The 22,408-nt window shown below is 31.0% G+C and overlaps 2 protein-coding genes across 6 annotated transcripts; one reads left to right on the top strand and one right to left on the bottom strand.

Annotated features, from left to right (window-relative positions):
- Positions 1–2,466: 2,466 nt before the first annotated feature.
- Positions 2,467–10,113, top strand: LOC127259275 (uncharacterized). 3 transcript variants are annotated; one of them, XM_051286484.1, is made up of 6 exons: positions 2,467–2,576; positions 2,663–3,044; positions 5,410–5,600; positions 6,097–6,337; positions 6,624–7,234; positions 9,939–10,113. In XM_051286484.1, the coding sequence occupies exons 1-5, from the start codon at positions 2,557–2,559 to the stop codon at positions 7,212–7,214; spliced, it is 1,425 nt and encodes a 474-aa protein (XP_051142441.1). In that variant the 5' UTR covers positions 2,467–2,556; the 3' UTR covers positions 7,215–7,234; positions 9,939–10,113. The 3 variants fall into 3 exon arrangements, with proteins under 3 accessions (XP_051142441.1, XP_051142440.1, XP_051142442.1); XM_051286483.1 differs by lacking the exon at positions 9,939–10,113 and having other exon boundaries at positions 6,624–7,413; XM_051286485.1 differs by lacking the exons at positions 2,467–2,576; positions 9,939–10,113 and having other exon boundaries at positions 2,766–3,044; positions 5,406–5,600; positions 6,624–7,414.
- A 4,038-nt stretch (positions 10,114–14,151) lies between these two features.
- LOC127259237 (cytochrome c oxidase assembly protein COX15) lies at positions 14,152–20,279 on the bottom strand. Of its 3 annotated transcripts, none has more exons than XM_051286421.1 (8): positions 19,980–20,279; positions 19,249–19,547; positions 18,697–18,922; positions 18,365–18,610; positions 18,158–18,268; positions 17,218–17,349; positions 15,551–15,744; positions 14,152–14,410 (listed from the first exon to the last, which is right to left on the bottom strand). In XM_051286421.1, exons 1-7 carry the CDS (start codon positions 20,196–20,198, stop codon positions 15,574–15,576), a joined length of 1,404 nt encoding a protein of 467 aa, XP_051142378.1. In that variant the 5' UTR covers positions 20,199–20,279; the 3' UTR covers positions 14,152–14,410; positions 15,551–15,573. The 3 variants fall into 3 exon arrangements, with proteins under 3 accessions (XP_051142378.1, XP_051142377.1, XP_051142376.1); XM_051286420.1 differs by lacking the exon at positions 14,152–14,410 and adding an exon at positions 14,441–14,832; XM_051286419.1 differs by lacking the exon at positions 14,152–14,410 and having other exon boundaries at positions 15,353–15,744.
- Positions 20,280–22,408: the final 2,129 nt, after the last annotated feature.

Genomic DNA, 22,408 nt, shown 5'->3' with positions numbered 1-22,408 from the left:
AAATACACATTCTAAATATTTATGCATATACCATTTTAACATTTATGAATATATCAGTTTAACATTCATGCATATACCCTACTGATAGAGGTAGTGGTATCACAGAGTGCTTTAATTGTCTTCTTCGTTGGGAAATTGATTGATATCAACTACATTTTAAAATACCTACAGCTATATATATATAATATTTAATTAACCACCAATTATACATTGACTACCGGTGTTTGTACCTCGAGGATATTGTTGCATATGTGCACTAAAGATATACCCTAGTGTAAGTGTTATGTACTTGCAATATAAAGTCATATGCTCCGCTAACGCGTATATATGCTCTGGTTATATATGGTAGGAAAAATGAATCGTGTTCGGTTCAACATATTCAATTGCTCTTAGTAACCAGAGATAAATTCATCATTATTGTGTTCTCACGACTCCCTGACATGTAAGTAAAGAAAAGAACACATGTTTACTATAGATGGCCAAACAAGTAAGAAATGACGTTGTTAAGTTTGTTGGTTGTTACTCATGCATCACTACTCTCACAAATTGGTTATTTTTTAGACATATTGCGTAGTAATCCACACCGTAGCACACACAACAACATTTAGTTCACCAAGGCTGAGAGAGGAAGTGTTCTCACCAAGTATGCGAATTGGTCATCTCCATAAAAATAACTGAAATTAACTACACTTGAAGATACCTGATAATACACAAATAATACCTAAGAAACCATTATTTATACCTCACATGTAGGTGTTTGTACCCAGATCACATTCTTATGTACCTACATAAAATATCGACATACTCTAGCGCGGATCTTAACTACTTATAATATAGTCTCATATGCTTCAGTAAAGAGTATATATGTTCCAATAACATGTGGTTGGAGAACAATAATTTATTGTTCAAAATATTCATTTGTTGACGGTAACTAAGGATGCGATCATTATCATAATCTTCCTGTAACACCTCAAATTGTCAGAAAAGGTAAACAACACATATTTGTTATGAATGGTTAACCAAGTAAAAAATGACTTGGATAGGTTGTATAATATATGTACTATTATAGTCCAACCTCAACTAGTAGATGTCTAATAAAGTCATAAGTGACTAAATTGAATTATATTGGTCGTTAAAGTACATGATTGCTATCACAAATTGAAAATATTTAGATCTATTACATATTAATTCACACCGTAGCGCACACAACAATTTTTGGTCAAGGGCATCTAAGCATAGGGTATGACTTGGCTAAGCAGGTGAGTATTCTAGAGCAGCTATGTTGTACCTCCAACCTGGTTATATCAGGTACACCAAAACAGTTCAAACCGTTGGTTACGGTTTATCAAAATGTCAAACCGAAACCGAACCTTCTGAATGACGGTTTCGATTGTGGTTTAAAAAACTGACGGTTACGGTTTGAATCGCCGATTTATGTACATTCATTTTTAATATTTTTTTTTCCTTTTTAAGTTTTTCTAAATTTAAAAATTTATTCAAAAATATTATTTTCGATTTTAATTTCATTCAGATATATTTATTATTTATTTATTATGTAAAATCATATAAATAATAATTGCTAAGATTGTTACAATATAAAAGTAATTAAAATAATAAATTTACTAAGTAATTAAATCAAATTAAATTTTAAATTAAAATAAACAAAATTAAATTTTAAATTAAAATAAACAAAATTAAATTTTAAGAAATTGATGTGTATTAGATAATAAGATAGTTTCAATTAAATATAATTGTATGATAACAAATACAAAATCTAAAATATAAATAACCAAAATAATGTATATTATTATTATATAATTAATAATTATTTATTTTTATTAATATTAATATTATCTTTATTTTTATAACATTTTAATGATATATAGTAATTTCAATTACAAGTATATAATATACAATTTTAGCTTAGAACATCCACTCTCCACATTCCACCGCAGCTACAGTTGCAAGGGTTCGTTTTTCGTTTTTTTTTTTTTTGTATTTTCTTCTTTTTCATTTTTTTTTCTTCTTTCCTCCTGCTTCTTCTTCACTGTCGCCGCCCGTCCATAACATTCTATAATCCACAATCGCAGCCGGCGTGCAGGTTTAAAATTAAAAAGAAAAAAATAATGGCCGAACCGTCGGTTGAAACCGTAAACCGACGGTTTGAACCAGCAGTTTGCACTTTGACAAATATATAAACCGTAACAAGAGGTTCGAAAACTGATAAACCGAAGATTCGGAGCTACGTGGACAAATTTAAACAGAATGTGTTGTAAGTATATAAAATAAATTTGGAAGCATTTAAAGATATTCTAGAGGTACATTCAATTTTTATTTGAGAAAATCTAAAACAGGGACTAATATTAAATTAAATATGTAAAGTAGGGAGTGCAGACCAATTGTTTTAAAATAGGGACTGAATTATAATTGAACATCACCAGTAACGAGGTCATACCAATTGTCCGATGTTTTTATGTCCGTAAACCCTTCTTTTTTGTTCAACCCCCACACACTCCATGCAATAGCCTCCGCCGCCGCCGCCGCCGCCGCATTGTGATGGCTGCCTCCAGCTCCAGGTACACGTTCTCCTAAACTAGCATCCACCTCTTTGACATCTGCACTAAGAATCCTATCCTATTAACATCGGTATCGCCGTTTTCAGTGATCGAAGGATGAGAGGATTCAAGCGGTGGATGAAGCAGCAAGACATCGAATGCAGCGACGCCCTCCTGCTCTCAGCCACTGATGGTTCCCTCTCGATTTCGGTGAAGGCGTTGGCCGATTTGAAGGAGGGTGACGTCGTCGCGATTATTCCCAAGCAGAGTTGCCTCACCACCAAAACGTCGGCCGCCACTGAGCTCATCGAGGAGGCCGGACTCGGCGGGAACATTGGGCTGGTCGTCGCTATCATGTATGAAAAGAGCCTCGGTCCTTTATCGAATTGGTTTCGTTACTTCCAAATACTCCCATCCTTTGAGCCAATTCCATTGCTTTGGTCCTTGCCGGAAATCGACTCTCTCCTCTGTGGGACTGAACTACACAAGGTCAGTGCTGTCATTAAATTTGTTTAATTACTGTTTCCCACTGTAGTTTTGTGTGTTATATGTAGAAAATTGGTAAATTTCAACAGTTTTTTTTTTGCACAAAATTTCCCATATTTTGTTTATTGCATAGTAAACTATTATAATATGAAAAATTTGCAGTAAATCCTCATTCCCTCCTTAATTAACATAGGGCGTTGTTTGTGTGTTATCATAATGAAGTATACTTAATTATTTTATAGAAATAAGTAAATACTATTGTAGGTGCTAATAATTTGTTTGAAATAAATTATTTTTCATTGTCACGGTAAAGGAAAAACACCAAAAATTCAACTTTACCATTAAAGTTGAATTGTTTACATGTGTCCAGTGGTAAAGTTGAATTCCTAGTGTTTTTCCTTTACCATTACAGTAAAAAATTATTTGTTTCGAACAAATTATTTGCACCTACGAGGGTATTTATGTGTTGCTATAAAATATTCGGCTGTACTCCTTAATAATTCATGCACAAACAATGGGTGAGTTGAACGCTGGGTTAATTATGGGTGGAATAGGAATTTTGTGCTGACTTTTTCATATCATAACTGTTAATTATACAATAAATCAAATATAGGTGATTTTGTCAAAAAAAAATATATATATAACACAGGTGCATGTACTGGAATTTACCCGTAGAAAATTGATGTCTGAGAGCTAATGAATTGAACTCAAAATTTGCTTGATATGTACTACTTGTGCAAAAAACGATAGGCAGTAGTTCTATGATATATGTGCAATATCGACTATAAATATTGTGATGGTTTTGTTGATAAATAGTGGTGGGTGATTTGAAAGAGAGAAGGAGAAATACAAAGATAAAGAGCAAAGTAGAAAATTTAGAGAGGTGGTGATAGAAGCTATAAAGTTGGGAAAACAAGTCAAGTATCATTGAGGCCATGTTTACTTTTCGAATTTGTTGTTGCACTTGTCTGTCAAAATATTGCTTACAACACTTATTTTATATTCAAATTTTTTACTGTTCTCAAAACACAACATATCTAAACACATCCCTAATAGCAATCTTGATAAATCTTTGATATTGTTTGGTTGTGTTTTCGTGTGTATTGAGAATAGTGATATTTTGAATTAAAATTATTGTTTGATATGATAAAATAGTTGTTTGATGTGATATTTTTAATTTAATATATTAAATAAATTATTGTAGATCAGTAGTGAAAATGGCGTTTGGAAACACAACCAAACAAACCCATAATATTACTCTACTCCTATTTACCAAAGTTACAGAACATGGGACAAAAAATATTTTAATAGCAAAGTATGGCAATTCCTTTACATTAACCGTATTATTTTGTGTAGATATCCCTGATTTGTGCTGATTAAAAACAACATTTATGGGAAGTATAATAATGCGAGGGACCGGATTGTTAGCTGAATTTGGTTCAGAACTGTGATGTTGGATGGAACAGCATAGAAAAGTATGTTGAATCAAATAAGAAATCTGTTTAACCACACAAAGAATCTATTGAATGCTATAAAACATCAATTCAGTGTTGGTTGAATAATGGTACAAATCTGTTGAACTGTAGTGTAAAACCACATAAGAGACTGTATTATCCAGATCTGCTTCAACACCATATCCTGATTGATCCTGTAATACATTGCTTTGATTCAGAATATTTTCAACAATTTCAGATTCAATGTTATTTTATTACAGTTCATTAGAGCTTAATTCACCTGTTACACCTCAATAAAATTCCAGCTTTCTTTGTCTTGAAGTTTGTTAGTGGCCACAAGGGATGTTAGTAAATTTGAAATAGATCGAAAAAAAACACCTACAAGCTCTGTCCTGTCCTGTCCTGTCCTGTCCTGTGAATTCTTATATTTATAAATTTAAAAAAAAAAAAAAAAAAAAAAAAGACACCCTCCTGACATAAATGTTCACACTGCATAGCATTACAGGAGATGTATATGGTAGAATCACAAATGATCCAAAAACATCATATTCATAATTGGTAGATGTCCCAACATTGGATATGCAAATACAGTGTTTGGAGAATTCCAATTTGCTTATCTTGTCTCCATTGAGAATGAATTGCTTTAACCGAGTAAGAATTAAGATGTAAGAAGATCATAGTTGTGTCATGTGCGTAGTCAATCCGAATTTTCTTAGCTATTTACCTTATTTAGCTGTTGTTATATAATGAATTCCTATTGACAAGTGATGTTGAGTTGGTTTTGCTCTATCGGCAGCTTCTCTATTTATTTTATCATTCACCACACATACTCATCTGTCATTAGTCTCTCTAATGTACATTATTTCTTAATATGTATTGTTTATGAGTAATTAATTGACTCAACTTTTAGGCAGACAGTTAAAGAAGATAAAGCCCTGGTCCATCAAGATTGGAAAGAATGTATCAAACCACTTTTGGCTTCTTTTGATCTAAATCCGGACTTTTTCACCATTGATGAATATTTTGCTGCCAAGAGTTTAGTAGCTTCGCGGGCATTTGAGATTGATGAATACCATGGTTTTGGGATGGTTCCTTTAGCTGACCTGTAAGTATACCTAATCTCACTGTTCCAGTTATCGTAAATTCGCAGGGGATGCGTATTGGTGGCAAGTCGAGAAGTTTTGGTTTGACAAAATAAATATTTAACCGGAAAGAAGGGGAACTAGCTCTTTTACTTCAGCTAATTCAAATATGTTGCAAAACTAGCACTGAATATAAATACTAATAACAATAATAAAGCCTTTTGTTTCTGTTACATATTATAAAAAATCAGCACCTTTCATTTATTTGTTTCTTGGAATTCAGAAATCTATATTACGTCTGTAATTATTAGGATATTCTATTGCTTTGTCTTTCCTAATATGAGCTCCCAAGAATATGTATATGTGTCTCTTTTCATGTCCGTGGATGGTTATAACCTCAGGTCCTCAACTACCAAATGTCTCACAAGTGGCACTCGATGTTAAATAGTATATGCTGATTTGGTGTTTATTATTCATATGGTATCCTATTCTTAGTCGACCACTAATTCATTTGTCCAGCTTTAATAACAAGACAGCTGCTGAGAATGTACATTTCACATTCGTATCTTCTACTTCAGATTCTGATTCTGACACAGAAAATGGAAAGACAGATGACAGTGATAAAAAAGAACATAATGAGCCCATAGCTCTTGATTTCCCTTTGGAAACAGAAGCTTCTTCACACAGCTCTTCACCTCTACAGCAGGGACCTACGTATATGGAGATGATCGTTGTGAAAGATTGCAAAGCTGGAGATGAGGTACGGTCTAATGCTGCCTTATATTTCATTTCGGCAACAAGCAAAATACATTTTTTAATCCAATTTACTGCTGAGTTTTCATTTTCGTATCACAGTAAACCAAATTTTAACTTGAATTCAATATGCATCAATTTCAGTCTCGTGTTATTGAACCCTTTATGCATCGTCTGCATGCTAAGCGGGACTGAAATTGCTTCAAGTTCAACTTGAATTCAACTATAGTGTCAGTTGTTAGACTAATTTATATATATATATATACATAAGGCCTTTCTCTAAAAAATATCAGGTGTTCAATACATACGGATCCTTGGGAAACGCGGCACTTCTACACAGATATGGATTCACTGAGCTCGGAAATCCATTTGATATTCTTAATATAGATCTAGAAACCGTTCTTGAATGGAGTTCATCTTTCCTCTCTAGCCGTAGCAGCCGAAGAAGAGTTTCTTTGTGGAGAAAGTTAGGCTATTGTGGATGTGTGAGTCAGAATTCTGAGTATTTCGAAGTTTCATTCGAAGGGGAGCCTCAAGTGGAGCTGCTAATTTTACTACACATAATGTTGCTGCCCGAGAAGGAGTTTTATGAGTTGTCAGTGGCTGAAGCAGTGGTCGCTGGAATTCCGGGGGGTTTCCTCCCGACAATAGGATCAGATGAAAGCAAAAGGAAGCTGCTATTGACGCAGAAAGTTCGAAAAGCGCTGGTTTCACTTGCAAATGCCCGGGAAAGTTTGTATGATGTGAAGTTGTTGGAGGAGGAGGAAAGATTGTTGGGTGAGTGCTGTGTTGCTACCCACCCTAAAACATACTATTCTCTGGTTCTGCGGATCGGTGAGAGGAGGATCATTGAGAAGCTTAGATCTTTTGCTGGAGAGGATTGATTGAAGACAGACAGAAACAGGTCAGAAATTATTGGTTTTTTCATTTTACTTCAACTATTCTTTTATATATATATATATATATTGCTTTTGCAAACATTTTGATCTGCCTGCTGCTTATACTTTGATTATTTATCCAATATTGATGTCATTTTATTAATATATATGTTGTTTTGGTAGAAATGCCCCTCTTTATTATTGCCTTTCAGTTCCTTATTTTTGTAGTAGTAGTTTTTCATCTTTATTGTTAGCCTTCAATTTTTTGGTCATCAACCGAGGACAATAATGTAGTAATTTTATTATAGGATTAATCGATAGAAATATTAATTATTTTTACAGTTAATCACTATTTTATATATTGTATATATAAATATAATATAATATAAATATATTATATAGGAGAATGAGTAGAGGGGTTAATTTATTTCATTGCGTTACATGCCGAGAAAATTAATACAAATTAACAGACCTGGAGTAATATTCCTTAAGACATTTGTTATGCTTATAATAAATAAATGGTTTTTTATTATTATTATTTGAATTTTTCTTGATGGGCAAGTGGTTTTATGGATTAGAAGCAGGTTTTAGGTTCATTTTGAGCATCCCTCTTTGGGCCTTGATAGGTCTGTCGGATCTGATATTGGGCCTCCCAATACGATTCCTTAGATCTGGAATTGGATCCGTCTGAAATTTAAAAATTGTTTACAGGATTCGGTCTAGTTAGACCCGGTTTGGTTTGAATCCGGATTTGGATCCAGTGTCCTTATAGAAATCAGGTTCCGGTTCAATTCAATGTATAAATTTTACAAATATTTTCAAATATTCGGGAATTAAATATAATTGGATAGATATTTTCAATTTTAATATATAAATTTATCTAATTAACGATAGACTTATAATGCGAAATAGATAGATTAAACCATCAAATATTATGTAATAAGTATATGGTTATATTAATATAGTAATTAAATATATTACCCTCTCTATCATAAAATTAAAATTTTTTTTTATTTGTTTGTCATAAAAAAAAAAAATTACTTTCTAGTTAAAATCATATAACTTTTTATTATTTTTAACTTTTTTTTTATTATAACTTTTTTTATTATAAGAGATAAAAAGAAATACTTACCACATTAAAACTCATGTGCAAACCAAGTGAAATTTTTTTTTTTTGGTTTACATGAAAGAGGAAGTATATATAAAAACATCTGGATTTGGGTCCATTCTGGATTGGAACTAAAAATATTGTATTTGAGAGCATCTCCAACCCAGTGGTTATTTGGCACAATAGCAACTTTTAAGATAATTAAAAAAAATGAATATTTGAAGAATAATAGTGAAAAATAGAGTTATGGTTAGAATAAAATTACCGTAACAAAATTGGATAAATAAAATTGACGGATGGAGTGAACCATATAAAATAGATTTGGATTCAGATATGAATTTTGAAAAAATTATAAGATTCAATCTAAAAGGGAGCTAAGTGACAGGTGGTGGTGGTTTTGTTTTAGGGAGAAAATGGCCTCAGTTTAATGCTTATTGTATGATTAGGTTTTTTGGCTTTGCAAAATCTGCCTCGTGGCAGGTGGAGAAAGCATCCAAAGAGGACATATTGTGTTTGTTCCTAAAAAGGAAAAAAAAACTAGGCATGGGCCCAAGTAGACTTTTTCTGTCTGTATCTACATTTTATTCAAATAAAAATAAATAAAATGTTTATATATATTACAAGTATTTTGTCACTTAACCCTAAACCTTAAACAAACTACCATGTGTTGGTTTATTGAATAAAGTTGGAGACACAGAAATAGCATGCACCTCAACAAATCTAGAGAGTTTTATTTATATAACTATTGTGTGTTGTTTTAAAATGGGACATCAAATATTCTATTTTTATTTGTTGATATTCCCTCTATTTAAATACTTGAGAAAATATTGTTTTTCATTCACATATATCTAAAGTATATATACACATTATTGTACTATGTATCCGGGAGATTATATTTTGGGAATAAGGGAGTCTTTAAACTCTCAATTTTAAATTATTTATTTTTTTCAATTTTTATTTTTGTTCAAAAGATTTAAATACTCCTGCTATTTAAAAAGATTGATATACCATTAATATACATAATTTAAACAAACATACACAAATAAAAAATCTCACTGTTTGGATTCTCTTCCGCCGAATCATCCGCGCGCGCTGCGGTAGGTTTCCACTAACAATTTTGTATTTTTTTCTGGGATCATTATCAATAGATTACTTTCTACATTAGAAATTCTAAATCATTGGTAAGTTTTTATACTATTTATTTATTGTTTTTAAATGATTTCTAGGATAAATGTGTTTTAATATTTTGTTGATTTTTTTACTGTAGAAATGTCAAGTGAATGAAGTATATCTAGTATTCTTCTTGTTTGTAAAAATGACAAGGAGCTATACGTAATATCAATAGAGCCAGATGCTAAGTTGGTGGATATTTTTTTTGAAAGTAGAGCGATAATGGAGATACATTAATAATAATTTAACGAGACATCAATATATGGCTCCACTTGTTGCAAATATAATACGCATGCATCTAAATTTTAAATTGACAATGGTTGATATGATAATATTATCGAACAACGAGGCAATCCGTTCAAATTCTTATAGGTATTATTTGTCCATCCAGATATATTATATCTAGTGTGTTTATATTTATATATTTTACTAACCCACTTTTTTTCTTGCAGAGACATTGACGTAGAATCCAACAATAAAATGACAATTGTCAAATCAAAATTATTGGATTCCTTTTCTCGCTCTCTAACCAGGGGCAATCAAATTTTTGCGGTTGCCAATGATTTTTGTATGACATTGAAAATTTATGCTATTGTCACTCGCCGTTATTTCAAGTATAAAAAGAAAGATAACAAGAAAATCATTGTATATGCAACAAGGAGGGTTGTGAGTGGCATATGTATACCGCTTATCACGTAACATATAGGCTATTTCGCACAGGTAAATCCAACATGCAACATACATGCGGCGAAGATAATCTTCAAGATCGAGGCCATCCACATGTCGACTCCCCGTGGATAGCCGAAATCGTGAAAGACAAGCTAAGGATAACTCCGTTGTATAGACCAACTAATATAGTAAAGGACATAGAAACCAACTACATAGTTAAAATTAGCTACAAGCAGGCATGGTTAAAAAAAGGGATTGTGGTTCAAAATATATATAACGTAGAAGAAAACGGTAGACACTTGTTCCCAATGCATATTCGCCTATTGATTCCAATTTGTCTACATGACTTAATAGAAACGGCGGAAGGACATTATTGGAGGTTGGGTATAAAATACTACAAAAACTAAATAAATATAGAGTCATACAAAATCTTGAATATTCGATAAGCTATTGCCAAGTTTAAGAGTATGTATTTCTCATTTGTTTCACAATAATTTTCCTGCGAACATTGCTGCCCTTCCCCTCAAAGAAACAATTAACAAATGACGAATTATTTTCTACTATATCAGGAATAGAGTGAACTTTACGGTGTAATAGTGTAATCCCATTACTATTGAAAAATCATTCTCCAAAAACGGAATAAAAACCCTTTCACCAAAACAAAGACGTTAAATTCAAAATTATAACAATCTACATATACCCCCATACTTCCCAACCAATGTAACCGGAAGGTATTTCCAATAAATGTCCAAATGGGGTCGAAGCAATTGCAGTTCGATGATTAGGTGTCATTAAATTGCTCCAATTCGGATATTTGTTGTATTTAATCTTTAATCGCAACCGAATTTTATATTGATTTAGCAATTTTTTGTCAATCGAACATTTGAATCCATAATTGTACACTTGTTTGATATAGTGATAAATAGATTGACAAGCGTAGTCTAGGATTGCATGATCAAATAATTTAATCCTTTTGTAATTAATTGAATATTTGAATTGATTTTTTTCTCGTGCTATTTTCAATTAGAGAAATTAATTTATGATCGTACCTAGATTATTTCGTTGATTAAAGATGTGGTCAATCGGTCGTACCATTGTCGCTAATAAAATAAAAAAATTTGGGCGTTATGATCATATCTAATGACTATAATCAATTTATCAATTAAATAACAAGATTTTATAAAATTGAAGATCCATCTTTAATTTAGTTTCTTATTCACTCTTTCGGCAAAATATTTTATTCTTTTAAATCTAACTTTTATTTAATTATGTTAGTTAAATTTGCTAAGCTCCCCCCTCCTTCCTTAAAATAGTGATAAAACAAAAATTAAACATCACCGTCCGTGTGAATCGACCTCGACACCACTTGCTACGCGACGATTTTGATTTCAAAGAATTTTTATTGGAAGTACCGAAACTACCTATAAATATCTATTTATATTATGTTAAATATATATTATAATTTTTATTATAAAAAATTCTAGTCCAATTTTTAAATTAACAATCAAATAAATAATAAAGTTAAAAATATTAATAATTTAATTAAATGCAGGTAGATTTTTAATTTTAATTATTATTTATTAATATTATTACTTTATCTTTCCCACTATTTTTTCCACTATTTCCAACTTTTTTCATCTTATCTAATTTGTCCTTACAATTATACATTTTAAAAACATTTTAAATTATATAATCAACAATTTTTTACTCCCTCCGTCCCAACGAAATTAATCCACTTTTTTTTTTTTAGCCGTCCCACGAAATTAGTCCACTTTCCTATTATAGTAATAATTAGTAACTAATACTTCTAATTAAAAAAAATTTAACTATATTTTATTAACTTACCAATATCTTTAGTTTCATTATTGTTAATTGTAAATTTAGAAGTTTGGCTAAAATTTTGAATAATGAAAATAATAAATTAAAATTTTATATAAATAAATATTCATTTAATTTTAAAATTAAATTTTAATTTAATATATAATAAAAATTTGATGTTTGATTTGAAAATTTATGACTGAAAAATTAATTAAAAATGAGCTTTGATATTGATTTTTTTTCTTTGTTAGAAAAAAATAAAAAAAATAGAACTTATTTATAAAGCAAAATTATAAACTTATTTTTAATTTTGGTATTTGATGTAAAATATTATATTCTAATACTGTGTATACAATTCAGTTAGAGATGGTTTGAGATGATATACTGAAAATATCAAAATATATTGTATACCATACCAAAATTTTAAATTTTTTAAAAAACGATATTGATATTGTATCAAATAATCAGTATATACAAAAATATCAATTTTTTTTTAATTATCTATATACACTGAAAATATCTTATTGTATACGTTATCATACAAAAAAATTAGTATTGTATCAAAATTTTGAAATTTTTCCGGTATTTCTTTTTACGAGTATGCATGCTATTTTCTTAATTCAGTATTTTTTATTTGCAAATTCGGTATACCAAAATATTTGTACGGTACGGTAAAATATCATACCAAAAATTTTGTACCGTACGTATGCGATGTGGTATTAAATCTGGTATGTTATAACGAACTATCTCTGACAACCAAATTCGAAAAATTTTATGTATTATTTATATAATTTTTTATTACATTTTTTATTGTATAAATTACATGTAAGTTATTAAAATTATTTTTTTTTTATCTAAATGCATGTATTAATTTACAATAAATACAATCATTATTATTATTTTTAAATAATATCAGTAAATAAAAAATTTAATATTTAAAAATTAAAATAAAAAATATTTTAACTTTTAATTTAACATTTTATTAAATAAAAAATATTTAATATAACACTTTATTACACCCATTAATCAAACTAATTAATTACGAGGGAGTATATCTTAATTAAATTAATTAGTTATCTTAATTTTAATAGATAATTATTAATATTATATAATAATTATTTTTAATAATATACTTTTAATTATTTATTAATTATATTTTATTTAAATTCTCGCGTCTATATGAAAGTGGACGAAAAAGGTAGAATGAGGAAATACTCCTTCAGTCTCACATCTCATGTCCACCTTTCTAGAGAATTATACATTTTAATCTTATTTTAAAAAATTTAATTTATAATTTTGTTAATTTTAATTATACTAATAAATTATCTTAATCTTAATCTATTACTCGATAATTATTTTCGGTAATACATTTTTAATTATTTACTAATTATACCCCTCCTAAATTCTCGTTTTTACAGTAAAGTGAACAAAATATCCGAAATAGAGGAAGTACCATATAGAAAAATGGACTAATTTCTTCCAACAGCGAGAGAAAATGAAATAATATATATATCTTACATTATTCTAAAGTATTTTTTATATTAATAATAAATTAATCTTTTATTTTTGTATTGTATAGTAAAATTTTACTTTTTATAAAAATGTAATATATTGATTATATTTATATTAATATATTTACAAAATCAAATTAAACTTATTTTTCAATCTAATACTATTAAAATAATATTATATCATAACGTAGTACAAATTAGAAAAAATTACAAAAATATTTTCATTAGTGTTTTATATTACTAATTAAAAAATATTTATACAAAAAATTATATAAATATAAGAATATTTTTAATATTAAGTAGAACAACATAAAACATAAATGTGTGACTGGGGACGGAGGGAGTAATTCTACACTATCAATCCTATTATTTATTAAAATTTCTTGCCAAACTCCTATCTAGACAGAGTCCACATTTTTCTCTTGGATCAAGCACTCTACATATACCATTCACTCATAAAAAATTATTTTAATATCCTTCTGCATAATTTGATTGGGGGATAAAATCACAACTTCAAAATGTTTATTCGATTTGCAAAAGTAATTAATCGACTAACGGAAACAAAGTTAGATGAAAATAAAACATATGTCAAGGGTACATAAACAATACTACAACCTTAAACATAAACTTGAGAACCATAGGCCAAAGTAACATCACATAATGGAACAGTTTTATGAAAGTTAGAGAACAATTTCGGATTACCGAAAGGCACCAAAATCAATGATCCAGGGACCAAGAGATGTATCAATGTGCACAATAAAGGCAACCTGAAGAAGATAGACTTCTTGAAAGCTTGGTATGCAGCAATGTATTTCTCCTTGTCAGAACCGGTTACTGACAACTGAGGGGTTTCAGGTTGTCCAACAATAGCCCAAGGTGGCTATCCATATAATTAATTTTTTAAAACATTTTTCACAGCGATAGCCCTACCTAGTACAATAGTTACATTTAGTTCCGAAGACGTGTGACAAAGCGAGCAGACTTGTCTTCAGAGTCAATGGTTAGAAAGACACGTAATAGACGGAAATAATCATCATCATCAAGAGTAAGAACCATCAAGCTAATAAATGAAAGGTTGTCTAAATACTCTGAATTTGTCAATCCTGCTTGACCAAGATTGACTAGATTAGACACAACACTGTACAACCGTTGAATATTGTTGGTGTATTAATCTTGGCATGTGCCCAAAGTTCATAACAAATTGTGGAATTTGTAAAAATAAGATGCAGAGTTGGATCGATTGACTGCCAAAATAGGCGCTGATTGGCAATAAACAGAATGGTTGAAAACAGAGCAAGGGTCCGAGCACGATGGTGATTGTGAACCCAAGCCTGATCGATCTGAAAGTCTATGCGAGGCATTACCAGATGAAATCGAAGTGATTCAGGTTAGGCTTAAAGAGGCTATGATACAATGTGAAGTAAAAAGATTGTTCTGAATGATTGAAAAATACGATTGCACAAATCTACATTATATATGCACAAACAAATCAATAAAATATCGAAAGAAGGGCCTAAAAACTAGTATAAAAATGGCCTATATACAACAATATATCTAACACACTCAACGTATTAACAGCAGCTAAGCCAATCTATATTTGCCAGAATGGCACAGCAGACCTATAGGTTGGGTACGGAAAACCAGGAGAAGGGATCCCATTGGTGCGACTAGTCACATGCATATTGTACAGATGAGGAATTGTTTCTAAGATCGCTAGCTAACGGGCTATAAGCTTTCTACACGGATTATGCATATTGCCTCACATTGCAAGTGAAAATAAACCATAAAAAAATGAATTAAGTAAATATTCATGATGTTAGCAAATATATTCATAGGATATTCCTTATGTTGACTTGCATACAAGTGTTAAACATAACATTATTTTAACCATCGATAGAATTTAACACAGGTGAGAGTATGAGTTTTCTATAATTCACAGCTACCATGGAACACAATACGGCTCTCAAACCAGGTTGGTAAACTGAAGATAACTCTATACCCCCAAAAAATAAACAATCAGGCAAAGCACAGCTGCACAGTGAATGATTCGAATTATATTATCGTACCTGTGCAATCAAAGCCTAAATGATCATGCAGTTTTCACTACAGCTGGAAGTGTTTTCAGAAGTTGCAATGAGGGCCGTCGAAGAGTGTGGTTGAGAAGAATTGTTAGGGTCAAAAGAGTCAAAGCTCCAGCCTGATGAGCAGAGCCGAGTGAAACTGGAACATAAGAGAGAAGAGTAGATATCCCCAAGGTAACCTGTAGGGAGGCAAATATGAGAAAAATTTTAGTAGAGAATAAATCAACTGTTACGCCTGAGTCGGAATATAAACTTGGAAACCATGGAGGAGGTGAAACCAACTCAAGGTTTGAGAAATCATATCCAAGCTAGGTACAAGTGAGATATGGACACTGCAGACAATATATTTGGCTTCGGAGCAGGAATCTTTGAGAAGTATGTGTCTGTCAGCACTAAAGAACTGGTGGGATTGGTAAGTGATTTAAGGTACCTTTGGATCTCTTGGATTGTTACATCGTATTTATCATATGCGTTTTAAAATGTTGAAATAGAAAATAATTATACAGCTTATTAATATAAAGTGATTTTGTGAAATTACAGTCGAACTAGAGTTACTATGTTATTACAAGTAATTACTAGTTGCGTAAAAATAGATTAGGCCCTACAGAAATTTTGTTTCTTAAGAACTATATGTGCAGATAATAGCTTTCTGTATTGTTGGGGGCAAGGTTGTCACGACAAGGTTTCGGACATGGCGCCACCAAACCGCCAGATCACTTAGGCGCCATGGCGACAATTTGGCTATATGGTGACTTACTTATTATAAATTTCTAATATTTATTATAGGGATTAGATCATATGCTGAAGTGTACATTGATTCTGCATATGCTGAATCCAATCCCACCCCTATGTTTTAAACTTAATTATTTTAATTAAATGAATAATTTTATAATCAACTGTTTAGATTAACCTCAGTTCAGCATAGCATCCACCCCTAGTTTATTATATAATGCAAACTTATAACTTTAGATCACAGTTTCAAATAAAATATAAATTATAGTTTTAATAAAATACAAAGTACAAAATTTAAATATTTTTTAATTAACCAGTATGGTGGACCAGCGGACCAAACAGAAAAGGGAGAAAAAAGACATAAATCAGTCAGGCCCTAGATCGGTTCAGGCATAGATCAGACAGAAACTTTCCATTTGGCATCGCCATGGCTCCGCCAGCCTCGCCAAACGGCGAGGCAAACGCCGTCTGGACACCAAGGCGACGCCGTGACAACACTGGTTGGGGGGAGGGGGTTGTGGAGCGCATTTTTTTCACACAAATTAAAGAATATGAATTTCTCAGGGTGTTCATCTATATTGAGACCATTACTATTTCTTTTTTATATAAGATCCAAAAACTAGAAAGGCAGTATTTTTTATCATTTTATAAACTTAGATATTCTGGCACATCAATCATATAGAGATTAGCCAAATACTAAGAAGTAAGAAGTTTTGTTTAAACCGTAAAGCAGTAGTGTCAGATTACTTTAGATTCTTATTTGTAACCTTTACCCCATTAAAAAAAAACGGAAAAGAACGGACGGTATTAATTTCATGTCTAACTGCAATATATTGTTTCCATATCATCAAAACTAAAAGAAACATACTATCACAGAGGGATGGGATTGCCACAGGCAAGACATAAAAAGATTATAATACCTGAAGAGCAGCCATGCCCAAAGTGCTTCCTAATAAAGACCGTATTGCAGGATGTAAATCAACTTTTCTTGCGGACCACCACAATCCACCAATTGAAAATAAGGTTGCCGTAGCAAGTATCCGATGGTCAAGCTGAGATAAGATGACAAATTTCAGAAAAGTAATACATCAAACACATTGAGTGAGCATTCAGTCTAGAACAACAGCAGATAATCCTTCCTAGTAGTTCATGTAGGAAATAGGTAAAACATTCAGTTGCACAAGGATGATGATGCCAGAACATTAATTAGGTTCTTCTTATCACTCCATATTTTACAAGTAGACTCATTATTTCCAATCACATGATTAAAAGTACTTATCTATTCTTGATATTTAGTCTGAAAGCATACAAAATTTTCACTGTCATGTTAGCAAGTTGAAGGTTATATAACCTAAAATTTCTAAAAATATGAATTTGAGAAATAAAGAAGTTACAGATAACCAAGGAGAATCTTAGTTGTGACCAGTCGAGGAACCCTAATCACCCCCCCCCCCCCCACCCACACACACACAATACTATGCCCCAAGGCCTTGACTCTGACTAGCTGATTGAAACCATTTACAAGAATGCAGGTTCCAGCAGTTTTTAAAACCCACAAGCTCTGAGCATCAATCATCTCTGCACCCTCATGGGGTGAAAACAACGGAGCATAACAAAAAGATCATGATCGGAGTAAAAAAAATAATAATAATAATACACTCATTCATGAAAACATTTTAATTCAGAAGTATTTTAATTGAGTTTCATATTGAAAATTCAAGGTTACTGAAGTTGTTCCTTTGGAGGATATTTTCAGGTTTAATCTTCTAGCCATTGTTCCAAAAATATATTATAATCATGAGTAATTGATATCAATGCTATGGAGCTCTAATCCTTATGTTATTAAATGGAATACATCACCTGCACAGTTGATGTATTTTCAAAGAAATTTCGAATCAACGGTTTCAGGCTAAAGATGTCATCTGGAATCCATGCATCGCCCATCTTTGGGAAAGTATTAAATGCACGGCCCTGAAATTATCAAATGCGGTATCATTTAATATCTAACACTCCATTCCTAATTCACCAGCGGAAAAGGTGGGAAAAGGTAAGAGTCGATTTACTTACAGCATCATTCCCAGCAACAAATGCTCCCGAGATGGCAGTTATCCCAACAAGAAGACTTACTGGAAGAGCAATTCGCCTGACCTTTGCTGACCCTTGGACCCAGGCTATGGATTCCGTAGGAGGTTCAGGCATAACAACAGAAAGAGCAGTCCAAAAGAGCCCAGCATATATAACAAATGCCGAAGTTAAATGGGCTGTAAGGCGATATGGGCTTACCCTTGGTTCAGCATACTCAGATACAGGTTCCTAACAGAATTGAATAGAAATCATTTGTTTCAAGTTGTCACTATTAACGAATCAGAATTAAATGGTTAATCCATGTGCTTTGTTACCTCCAAACCACTCTTGACCATCCACCAGCCTATCAATCCCTGACCAGCACCAAGAGCAAATAATCCAGAGAGTCTTACTCCCAAACGGAGAGTAATGTATCCTTTTCGTAGAAAATATGAAAAGGGTAGTGCAAACATAATACCCAATGCCCTTCCCCACATACGATGGGCATACTCCATCCAATATATGAATTTAAAGTCATCAAGATTCATCCCTTTGTTTATCCTGGAGCAGCCGAGAGAGGATCACAAGCCAATACAAAACTTACAGCAACAAGTGGAGAATTATGGAACACTCAAACACTGATTTAGCTGCATTTTACAGTTGTCTAAGAAAATACTAAGCAATGAGCTATATATATAAATATATATATATATATATATATAGAGAGAGAGAGAGAGAGAGGCCCTTTGAAAAGTTTAAAACATGATATATCACGGGTGCAGGAAACAAAATTTTGGCTGTTTCAGATTCAACCTCAAATCATGGCAAGAAAGGTAAAGAATAGATTCAGTCAAGAACAAAGTGGAACATAATCAGACTTAGTTTACCGCTTGTATTCAGGGGATTGCTTGTATTTTTCAAATTCTACAAGCCATTCTTCATCCGAGAGCGGCGGAAGACTTCCAGTAAATTTCCAGTCAGTCATTGAAAGGCCAGATCTAGTCAGCCGCGTAACACCACCAAGAACCACCATGCTAAACACCCAAGCAGCAGACACAAATAGCCAAGCACCAACTGCTTTCTGAGCATGTGGTCCAGCAGTTACGAGAAGCTTCACGCCTTCCTTATTTTTTGCAGATATGGAGGCTGCACTGGAGATATTCCTGAATGGTAGCTTAGAGAAGTTCTGAAGACAGTATGGAAGCAATGTGTTAGTGGCTACAATCTATCATAAATGTCAAGAATCAACAACCAAAAAAATGCTGAAAAGTGATATGATAGCCATTTTGCAATTTATGCGAAAGCTCAATCTAATCTAATATGCATAAAAGGTTAAGTTGCACCTAGTATCGAACTAGTATAACCAACCAAACAAGCCAATGAAGAATATACAACCAAGGGATAGCCTTCAGCCTTTGACAACTGCAAACACATTGCCAATAATTTCTTTCAACAAAATAGCCAAAAAAAAAAGTATTCGTAAAATAAATTGAATTCAAATTGCACACCATTAAACTGTGGTTTTTTCTAATAATTATTCACCAAGAAATGCGAAACCTAGATCAGCATAAGCACCAACCAGTTAATTTTGCGACTAAATTTCAAAATTAATAAATACCTTACAATTATTTTGCAGAAGCGATCTCAAACCATGGCCAATGTAGCCCCTCGCGGCTGGCGGCGTGAAAGCAGGGATCAATCTCGGTAATGAAGAGTATAATCTTGATTGGGATTCATTTATCAGCCCACCAGGAGCGCAAAATGATTTACATCCCCTCAATTTTTGAGTAACGGGATTGGATTTCCTCAGAAACGAAATCAATTTGCCCTCGATCATGGTAGAACAAAGAAAATTTCTTCTGATCGTCTCTTTGGGGTTTTAAGGGTTTTAGGTTACAGGGGTGAACTGTGGGTACGTTTTCTTTATGGTTTTAGGAAAATTTTAGTTTGAGTATCTTATTATTTAAATAATATAGGATGAGATATTAATATACTAACTCCCTTCGATACGAAGGTCATTTTATTTGTACTAAAGGTTATCATAATTTTTTTTTTTTGTCGTCTCAAAAATAAATAAAACTATCATTTTTTAATAATTACACTACCTACTTCACTTCACGTAATAAATATTCTTTCAACTTACAATATATTACACAAATGTAGTTACTTTTATATTACACAATGTCATTACTTTTATATTACACCATACTGATAGGAGTATCTTTGTACTCCCTAATTGTATTACCTATTTCATGTAATAAATATTCTTTCAACTTACAAAATATTACACAAATATCGTTACTTTTATATTACACCATACTAACAGGGGTATTTTTGTCATTTTTACTACAATTCAATATAATAATTAAAAACTCTACGTGCAAAAAGCAAACGTCACTTTTCCAACGGAACGGAGGAAGTATTATATTAAGATAATAATTACATCCATTGTCCTAGATAATATGGGTGTATAATTATAGATATAGGAATTTACTTAAAGTATAATTAATAAATAATTTAAAAGTATATTAATAAAGATAATTATTATATATTAAAAATAATTATAAATTAAAATTAAGATAACTAAATAGTTTAATTAAAATTAAAAAAATTAAAATATTAATAAAGTATATAATCAATTTTTCAAAAAAAAATGATAAATTACGGGGGACAGACGAAAATAGAAAATATGAACAATGTGGGATGGAAGAAGTAATATTAAGGATCTATATCTATATGCAAAAAATCATGGTACATGGTGGGGGAAGGTTAGCAAATCAGCACACCAAATAACACATGCTTTTATTACAAACAACAATGTGTGCTATATGAAAGTATATCATATCCTAAAATATAAGTATTGCATGTATTGTGTAAGACTATATCATGTTTTATATTTGTATTATATTAATGTATATTATGTGTTGCATATAGTAACAATGTATGCTGTCCGGTAGCACATGGTGTGACATTCAGCACTGTAGCTACCGCCCATGGACGTAGATAGTATTTTATTTTCGTATATTAGAAACTAGTGGAGGCAAAACAAACAAACCCATATATCGACATAAAAATGAGTATTAAATATAAATCACTCAGATGAATCGGTCTGTTTCAAAATCTGGGTTTGTTTATTTACCAAAAAAAATTTAATACATTTTTCAAAATAATTAATATATTACACATATTTATTTTTTTATATTATTTACACAAATTTATATATATCACATAAAAAAAAATTCAAATCAAAACACAAAACAAATATACCGCGGTTTTCCCCTTTTACTCCTAATATAATAGTAGTAATTAATTTTTCAAAAAATTGTGGGAGGAGAATAGAAAATTTTGCTTATAAATTATCAAAAACAATGTATATCATTTCCTAAACTAAATAAATATAATTAATAACAAATGCTTTATACATTTAATTTATATTGTCTAAAGTATATTTTAACTAGATAATTACTTTTTTTTCTTATCAATTTACAAGTTTAACCTTTTTATGGTAACGTTTATATAAGTTTACCTTTTATGGTAAAATAAAAATTAAAAATCATAAATCAATAAAAAATAAAATAAAATAAAATTTATGCTTAAAAAGAAAAATAAGACAACAGTTATTGAATATTCAAATAGAAAAATAAGATATTAGTTTGTGGACAGACGAAGTATTATTTAAAAATATTATAAAATGTCATTAAAAATTAATATTGATTTTATTTCTTTAGCGTTATTAGATGAAATAATTTTTTATATGTAGTATAGAGAATCGTATCCAAAATATAAAATACTATTTGCCTCCCTTTTAAAAGGTGTCATTTGGGGTTTTTTAGTAAATTAAAATTATAATAATAATAATAATAATAATAATGTTTTATTAGTCAGTAGAAGTATAAGAGATTTTGATATTTTTACTCTTGACTTTTTTTATAAAATAATTCTATGTGTAATGCTATTTTTGTAATTTAAATAAAAGTTAATGGTATTTTTGTATCGGTGTATAATTGATTTTACTAAAAAAAATTGAAAGATGTACTTTTGAGTAGG

Source organism: Andrographis paniculata, unplaced genomic scaffold (genome assembly GCF_009805555.1).
Source record: "Andrographis paniculata isolate CXL003 unplaced genomic scaffold, ASM980555v1 Contig60END, whole genome shotgun sequence".
Taxonomy (NCBI): Eukaryota; Viridiplantae; Streptophyta; class Magnoliopsida; order Lamiales; family Acanthaceae; genus Andrographis; species Andrographis paniculata.
This window is presented reverse-complemented; position numbering and strand designations above follow the sequence as displayed.

What these genes read in the sequence shown, in the direction of transcription:
- LOC127259275 (XM_051286484.1), top strand. Translation starts at nt 2,557, where the DNA reads ATGGCTGCCTCCAGCTCCAG. An exon ending in ATGGCTGCCTCCAGCTCCAG is followed by an intron (nt 2,577 to 2,662) that starts GTACACGTTCTC and finishes CGCCGTTTTCAG; the next exon opens with TGATCGAAGGATGAGAGGAT. An exon ending in GTGGGACTGAACTACACAAG is followed by an intron (nt 3,045 to 5,409) that starts GTCAGTGCTGTC and finishes ACTTTTAGGCAG; the next exon opens with ACAGTTAAAGAAGATAAAGC.
- LOC127259237 (XM_051286421.1), bottom strand. Translation starts at nt 20,198, where the DNA reads ATGATCGAGGGCAAATTGATTTCGTTTCTGAGGAAATCCAATCCCGTT. An exon ending in AAAATACATCAACTGTGCAG is followed by an intron (nt 17,350 to 18,157) that starts GTGATGTATTCC and finishes ATCTTATCTCAG; the next exon opens with CTTGACCATCGGATACTTGC. An exon ending in TGGGCATGGCTGCTCTTCAG is followed by an intron (nt 15,745 to 17,217) that starts GTATTATAATCT and finishes GCCTCCCTACAG; the next exon opens with GTTACCTTGGGGATATCTAC.